This window comes from Otolemur garnettii, unplaced genomic scaffold, assembly GCF_000181295.1.
Source record: "Otolemur garnettii isolate 467f Iridium unplaced genomic scaffold, OtoGar3 scaffold00164, whole genome shotgun sequence".
Classification (NCBI taxonomy): Eukaryota; Metazoa; Chordata; class Mammalia; order Primates; family Galagidae; genus Otolemur; species Otolemur garnettii.
The window spans coordinates 1,678,971-1,687,465 of NW_003852559.1; the positions used below are offsets into that span (position 1 = coordinate 1,678,971).

Here is an 8,495-nt window from a genome sequence, read left to right on the forward strand (position 1 = left end):
TTTTTTTTTTTTTTTAATCCTGGGTTTCCAGGGTCCTATAAGTGAGAGAATCAAACTTCAGTGACATTTAAGGCAAGCGGAAACTTTTTACATTATAATATTGGAATTTTTTGTGCAAATGAAAGGAGAAATTAAACTATAATTAAAAATTTTCAAAAGTAAATAAAATGAATAAGATTAGAGAAGAAGGCATATACCATAACGTATTTGTTGTTTCTGCCACAGTATGGCTCATTCCTAATATTAACATGTGTGTTAGAGATTCTGCCAAATTAAATTTATATGAAACTTTTCTATATAATATAGAGAACTAGTTAGGTGCTTGACGAGAAGAAAAAAGCTATTTATTCATTCAATATTTGCCTCCTACTCTATACAGACGTTTTATTAGGTGTTCCAAATATAACAATTAAAAAATCTTATATTTAAAATAATTATGCAATATTATATAATTATAATCAGAATAAAAGAGCTAGAACTGTAAAGTATAGGGCATTTTGAAATTATATAGAATTATGTTTTACAAAGTGCATGGTCCAGGATACTTGTAGTTATCCAGATCTTCTCAGCGTTTCGATTCCATTTCTTGGTGCTCCTTTCTAATGAGTGTTCTAACTTTCACATAAGAGATGTGGCAAGTCTGAGAGTTCAGTTTATACTTTAATTCAGCAGTTTATAGGATAAGACTGCATCTGGGTTTTGGCTACATCTATGCTATAAGAAATAGATTGTTTTAGAGAACCCACAAAAACTTTAGTTTTTCTGACCATGATTTAAGCTAAAAATTTAAAGCCCTTTATTTTCTTCCATTAATTCCTCCAACACTGCAAGACGCATCAAATCCACCTTGTAGTTTCTGCCCATCAGACTGCCGGCCCATGATGGTCCACACCCCACCATGGGTCATGAGTAGTCCATGGCTCTTAACAGTCATTGAAACGATCACTTTTGAACAAATACAAATACCTTTTATGGACCCCGTGGTGACTGTGATATGGCAGTCACCACGGGGTCCATAAAAGGTACTTGTATTTGTTCAAAAGTGATCATTTAAATGACTGTTAAGAGCCGTAGACTGCTCATGACCTAGTCTTGATTTAGCGGTTCTCAAATTTTAGCCTTACCTGGAAGACCTGTTCTAACACAGCCAACCCCACTCCCAGGGTTTCTGATTCAGTAGGTCTGTGTTGAGAAACTCAAGAATTTGCATTTTTAACAAGTCCTCAGATGCTGCTGCTCCTGCTGGTCCAGGGAGAGAACTTTGAGAGCCACTGCTCTAATGGAAACTGATCCCCTTCTGCCTTCAAACCTACCCAAGCAAACATCCCAGTCCCAAATCCCTGCCTCTGAGCGTCTGTTGCCTGCAAATGGTTCTTTTGCCAAATACAATATCATCAGGGTTCAATTACAGATAATAAGAAGCTATTTTAGCTACTTTAAGCAGAAAAGAATTTAACTCATTGCTTTGAAGTCATTGGACAGGGTAGATGAATGACCTAGGAAGAAGTCCCAGAACAAAACTGCCAAGCTGACTCACCCTAGCAAATTCCATGTGGCCAGACTCAGAAAGCCACCCGGGCTATCTGCTCCCTCAGAATCAACCATCCAACATAACACGGAAGTCAGAAAACCACTTCCAGAAGCTCCAGGACTGCATTCTGCCCTCTAAAACCATACTCCCCCCACCAAAAAAAAAATTGGTTTTCCCTTGTGGCAATGTGTTAGTTTGAAATTCAAGTATTACTCAAGTAATACTTTATTAGAGAAACCAAAATCCATCTGGAACCCTAGCTGCAAAGGAGTCAAGGAAATACATATTTTTGCTTTCTGGCCTCTTCAGGAAATGAAAGCTTACTAGGAAAGGGTTAAAATAAATGTTAATAGCGTCTTATTATGTATGGTATCTATCACGGGACTAGTAAATGTTTCCCTGATGCAGCTGAGACATACAAAAAAGGGGGAATTAGTTATATGAAAACTTGGAAGTATGCTTTCCATGCAGAGGAGAACCAAAGAGGCTTAGAAGTGAAACAGAAAGTATTAACTACTTTTAAAAGCAGATAAGAAAAATATAGACACCTTCACACCTGCAAAAAATAATATAATAAGTTAAGGGAACTCAGGTTTTTATTTCAAGCATTATTTCAGTAAGAAGCCAGCTTACCCCTCCTCTACACACACAGTGTAGGATTGTCTGTTCAGGCCAGGAGTTGTGGACTATCCCTTGTCCCACTTGTGAGGAAGCAGGATCAAGAAGATTTGTGTGTGGACAGCGCCTGTGGCTCAAAGGAGTAGGTTGTCAACCCCATATGCCGGAGGTGAGAGGTGGCAGGTTCAAACCCAGCCCCGGCCCCCACAAAAAAAAGAAAAGAAAAAAGAAGATGTGTGTGGAATCGAGCATGAAAAATACACCTTAACCCTAACTGCCCAGGTCCGCCCATCCGTTTACCTTAAATACTAGGAAAATCAGAGATAGGAAAGTCCCCAGCAAGATTCAGGTGCCACTCACAGTACAGCATTTGGTTCCAAAGTGAGAAGGGAGGTAAGAGGCGCAGGAGCCCTGTGGACACAGAACAATGTACCCTACTCAGAGAATATTAAACCTGAGAGACAATCCAGTCCAACTTTCTCGTTTTTTAGGTTTGAGAAAGTAGGCAGAGAGGTCCAAATCTTTTTCTTATTCAGGGTGACAAAGTCAGTGGACATCAAGACTAGAAACCCCAATAGCAACCATTTATTTTTACCCTGTGCTTCACAGTGTTTTGTGATCTTTCTACGGCCATCGTCTAAGGCTGAAATGCAAATGTAGCTGATCTACAATTTTTTCAGTTGGTGATCAATTTAATATTTAGCTCCTTCTCAGTCAGATGATATTTGGAACAATTAATTTGGATTCAGAATCAAATTAACCTTTTTATAACTCTGCTGCTTTAACCCAAGGCAGCCCTCCCCTCAAAAATAATGCCAGTTTCATTCTTAATCAGTGAATTACAACCCTAGAGTTTGTTTTTTTTTAATTTTTGCAAGAATGGTGAAAAGGAAGCCAGCGTATTAGAAAAGAAGTCACAAAAATGTAACTTAAATGAAAAATTTCTTTAAAGACTCACCAGAGACAAAGTAGTTTGTTTATTAGTTCCAGTAGTGGACAGAGTTTTAAAAAACCCAGAATATATACAAACATACCATCGATTTGTCAGATTGAATCTTGAACCCAAAGAGCTTGGTTGATTTTTTTGCATTCCGTATTTGCTAAAATTGACAAGAATTAAAACTATAGCTCTATAAGAGCTTAACTATATTTGAGTTAAGCACTAAGAAATCTAAACTCTGTTGCCTGAGAATTTACAGGCATTGTGCTCTCACATGGAGGTATAAACAGTATTGAATGGTATTAAGTGGGGTCATAGTTCCAGGAGTTTTTAATTGGATTATTCAACCAGAAAAATATATATTTATATTTCTAGAACCTCAATGTTGTATAGACTTTTTAAAGGCTCTAAATATATTATTTCTGTTAGTCTTCCAAACCAAATCACAGTAAGTTATATTATCCTCAGAAAAAATCAGACTCAGAAATTTCACTTTGCAAATTATACCAATAAAATTGTCACTGAAAGGAGAAGCTATGAAAATCTGGAATTGTATATACATGTCCTAACCCAGAGGCACCACGTACTTCATTTCCTGCTATTAGTAAGATGCAGAATATTTTGTTTTATAAAATGGTAAATAAAAATTAAAGATAATAGTAATAATAAAAATCACTTTTATCTCAAGCTTTTCCAAGGCAAACAGAAAGTAAATTCTCCTATGATCCTGGAAGAAGAGATTAAAGTGATTTCTGACTTTGTCAGGAGTTGGAATCTGCACCTCTGTATCACTCACTGACCACAAGGAACACATTTCTTAAGAAAATGTTTGCATGTCCCCACTGGGTCAGCTCAGAGAGTTGGAGCCATGGTGTGGCGTAACCAAACAAGCAAAAGAAAAGATTCTTTTCCCTTAGTTGAGAGAAGTTGGGAATTAGAAGCGCAAGCTGTGTTGGCTTCTATCCTGTAGCTTTTAGAATATTCTTTGTGGAAGGAAAGTAAAGAGAACTTCCTGCTATAAGAATAATGATGCCCTAAGGAAAAAACATCTGTTCTCTGGTGGAGAGAGCCTCGTGTTTTAAGGAAACCAGCTGTTAATCTGCTCTGAGTTAAGGTGGTCATGTTCCCACCTCCACACTTCCCCAGCCAGAGTGACTGCTCCTTCTCTGATGTGAGAGCCTGGTATAAACAACTAAGGCCTTTCTCTAAACATTTTAAATCCTCTCCTATTTCAGCCTACGCACTAGCCTGTGGAACTGACTTAACGGAATGCATATTTTCTTGTCATTGTTGATCTTGAGAAAAGATTCTTAGTGAGAATCTTAATAAAGGGATTTGTTCTGTTGAGTTTGGGTTTAGTCGATCCCCTGGGGGATCTGGAGGGCACATGTGACCTTGATGCCTCGGCTTTGGCTTTCTCCTCCTTGGTAGAGAATGAAGAGGGTGATGTCCATTGAAAGTTTCAACAAGTCTGGTATGTGTGAGTGAAATCTGAAGGCCAGGATCCAAAGGAGAATGTGCAAGTGTCCCCAGGTTTGGAGCAAACCTGCAATTCCACGAGATTTTGTTATTTTGACTGTTTTACTTCACAAAAAGATGGAGGGAAGCAAAGCAAAATAGTGATATCTCAGATATGCATAGGAAACTTAAACCTGGCTCAGATTTCTTCACTTTTCTTCCTTCTGCTCCAAACCAAGTAAAAGCCTCTTTTAGATGGTTTAGTCTCAGCAGGGTCTGGCTAAAACAGTTAACAAAGTGCTGACAAGGCATATGGTTACAGGCTGGAGGGTGGGGACTCTTGCAAATTCCCCGCCACAGGGCCCAGCAAGAGAGCCAAGAAGAAACCCAGGGGTCCTGCTTCGTGGAGGAGTCCGGGCTCCTTGGCTCTGCCTGGTCGTTCATGGAAATTGGGGATCTGGATGGCCTGATTCTTCAAGGGAAAATGGAAATCCTTTTTTGTTGTTAAAGTCTTAGGAACAGTATAACACAATTTTTTAAAAATAGTACCAAATAAAACATTGTGACGCACTTGCTGGGCCTGTCAGTTTCCCAGCTCATTAATGGCCTTCATAGGCAGCTTTGGGATCTTAAAAACGGAAATTAACTGACTCAAATGAAGCGAAGGAAATGATACTTTATTCCCTTCCATTCATTTAATAAATATTTTTAAACTGTGTCCATCAGTATAGTTACAATGAATACAAAAGAGTGTGAGATATAGCCTGCTGCTGGTAGGTAGATCCCGGTGTAGTTTAACATGCCATTAAGTTACAGCGACCTGGAGGTAATTAAATGGACATTGTCAGGGTAGACAGACCTCCACGGGACACTTAACCCTTCTTTGGATGGGAGCCATGTCTTAAAGGAACCTGCTGGTTAGAGTGGATGCTTTACAGCTTCGATCCCCAACCTTTTTGGCATCAGGAACCGGTTTCGTGGAAGACAATTTTTCCATGGATGGGATGGGATGGGGGATAGGGGGCAGGAGGGATGGGACAGGAGGCAGAGCTCAGGCAGTGATGTGTCTGGCCAGGTTCCTGCAGGCCACAGACTGGTACCTGTCCTGCTCAGGGTTTGGGGACTGCAGCTTTACAGGAAAAGCAAGGGATACAAAGGAACACTGTTGAAACTGCAAGATTTACTACAGTTGAATGATTGTAAAGTCAAAACCAAGGATGTGACTGAAGAAGCACATCCCCTTCTCCCAAACAAAACCAGCTTCCTAAGGCCCATCTGGGCCTACTGAACCAGGATCCACAAGTGAGGGTTCTGTGGTAGTGAAGTGAGCGGGGGAAAAAGCCCTACAAGTGTGAGAGCAGGTAGCCTGCCTGGATTGGAGGCCTTTCTTTCTGAACTAGCTGGGTTATGATGGACAAGAAACCAACCCCTCTGTGCTCAAGTTCTTGTACCTATAAAATGAGTGAGAGCACCCACTTCGTACGGTTATAGTCCATGGCACTAGGATGATTCCAAAATAATTAATTGCCCAATAAATAACTTTGGAATGAATGAAACTGAGGCGGTGTGACAGAGCCAGATCTCTCCAATTCTTAGTGCTGCTCGCTGTTCTAGATACCGTCTCGGGGGCAGGGAGGGGAGTCTACCTCACCTACCTGGAATCAGACCAGTTGCCCTCATGTAGCTCAGCTTATTAAACAAAAGGGTGGGATGGTGGGAGAAGTGCTACTGTCTAACTGATTTAGTGTATTACATTAAAAAGAAAAAAATAAACACAACATGCTATTTTCGTATAGCAAGGCAAGAAAAATGTATGATTTGCTACTGCTTTAATTAACAGCTTTATTTCACTTTCTTTTCCCCTTACCTAAGGCTGCTGTGGTACCATCTGCCCAGACCCTTAAAATTACTGACTTCTGCTTCAGCGACTTTGAGCTATCTGATCTGGAAACAGCGCTGTGCACAATTCGGATGTTTACCGACCTCCGCCTCGTGCAGAACTTCCAGATGAAACATGAGGTAGGAATGCAGTTACTTCCTTAGGAAAAGAGAGAGAGGGAGAGAGGGAGGGAGCATCAGTGTTTAATGCCAGTGTGCAGTGTGGAATAGAGATTTTTACATTTCAGGGATTAATCTGTCATCCAATGCTTTCCTCATCAACTATTAACAAGACATTTATTGGGTTCCTACCATGAATCAAGCACCAGGCTGAAGACTAAGGAAGGAATGTTCCTAAAAGCAAGAGCAGGATGTGCAGAGGCAGGGCGGCAGGAGAGACTGGGGCTGGGAAGCCGGGAGCGCTGGTGAGGGGTGAGTGTGGGGTGAGAGGGACCAGGCGAGGAAGGTCAGCGCAAATCACACACAACCTTTACACCAGTCAGCGGAATTTGGATTTTATCCCGAAAACAGTGGTGAGTCACTGCAGAATTTTATGCGGGGAAGTAGCATGATCTGATTGCAGAAGCCAGGATGACAGTGTCCAGGGAGGGACCAGAGCAGAGGAGATGCTTTTGAAAATGAGGGTGGGAATAAAGGGGCTTGATATGAGGCCAACCTCTCAGCTGGATGGGGGTCACCCAGATGGGGTGAAGATGAAAACTGATTTTAACCCCTGTTGGTTACCCTGTTCATCTTAGAAAATAACAAAACTTGAATCAGTATCTCCTAATATCAACGTGGATATATCAGGGAATTCCGTTTTGTTTATAATGGCTGTATAAAATATATAGCTTCACAGATAGGGGAAGGACAGAAAGGACTATATTTAAAAATTCAGTAATCACGCCCTTAAAGTTACTTTTTCAGGTCAGTTGAATGTCTCCTTGTACAGAATTCCTATCTGGAAATGTAAATATCTTCACTATTTAGCCCTTCTTTAATTCATACAATGAAAACTGCAACAGCATGGTAGAGAAGAATGGTCATGGGTTTTGAGTTGTTGCGAAGCTCTGGTAGGGACCCACTCACAGTCCCCTGGGCAATTACTCTCATGCTCGGTTTGCTCATCTGTTAATTAGGGGTAATAGTGTTGCTCCCCCCTGTAGGCGTCCTGTGAAAATTACACATGCATCTATGCAATCATCTGTGTGTATGGATGTAAATACTATTCTGTTAAACACAGAAATATCGAGTGCACGTCAGTTACCTCATTCTTAGGACAGATTTGACCATGGTTATATCACACATCACATTTCTTTATTGTAATAGGGCTCATTTGCTATTTTTTTTCTTCTTTTTAGAGACGGAGTCTTACTCTGTTGCCTAAGCTGAGTGCAGTGGCCCTATCATAGCTCCCTGTAATCTCAAATTCCTGGGACCAAGCAATCCTCCTGTCCCAGCCTTCCAGTTAGCTGGGACTGCTGGTGTGCCCCACTGCACCTGGCTTGCTTTCTTTTTTTTTTTTTTTTTTAGATGAGACCCTCTTAACCATAATAGAAAGATGGACAACTATGAATCACCTTTTTTTTTTTGGTAGAGATGTTATCTTGCTGTGTTGCCCAGGTTGGTCTCAAACTTCTGGACTCAAGTGATCCTCCTACCTCAGCCTCCCAAACTGCCAGGGCTCATTTTTAAAAGCTCTTTCCATTCATGGTGTGAATAGAAGATCTCATTTAGAGCCAGAAGTTCTAAATGTGATTCTCAGTTCTGCCTTATGCTGCTTACAGGACCCTATAAACCCAGGTTGCTTCTCAGCTCTCTTGCGATTGTTGAGAGATCCCGTGCTAGAAACCAGTAATGATTCTGTTCAAAGGGCTTGGCCAGAGCAGAGGAATGTTGTACCTTTTAATGAAATGCTTTTAAGTTGGCTTATTTCTTATTTAGCTTTTACGTATTATACCATTTGAGGGTTCAGCAATGAAGATAGTCATTTAGAGTTTCTCTAGCAGCCTTTTCTTGGATTTTTATCTATTAGGAAAATATTTCTTCTCAATGTCTGATTCACCATCC

The 8,495-nt window shown here is 40.6% G+C and overlaps 1 protein-coding gene across 1 annotated transcript in view; it reads left to right on the top strand.

Moving 5' to 3' along the window:
* The window catches only part of PDE5A (phosphodiesterase 5A), a 129,813-nt gene that overhangs the window by 96,460 nt on the left and 24,858 nt on the right, over positions 1–8,495 (top strand). Inside the window, exon 11 of the mRNA XM_003800072.3 lies at positions 6,420–6,566. Within this exon, the coding sequence (XP_003800120.1) occupies positions 6,420–6,566 (147 nt within the window). The remainder of the gene's footprint in view (positions 1–6,419; positions 6,567–8,495) is intronic.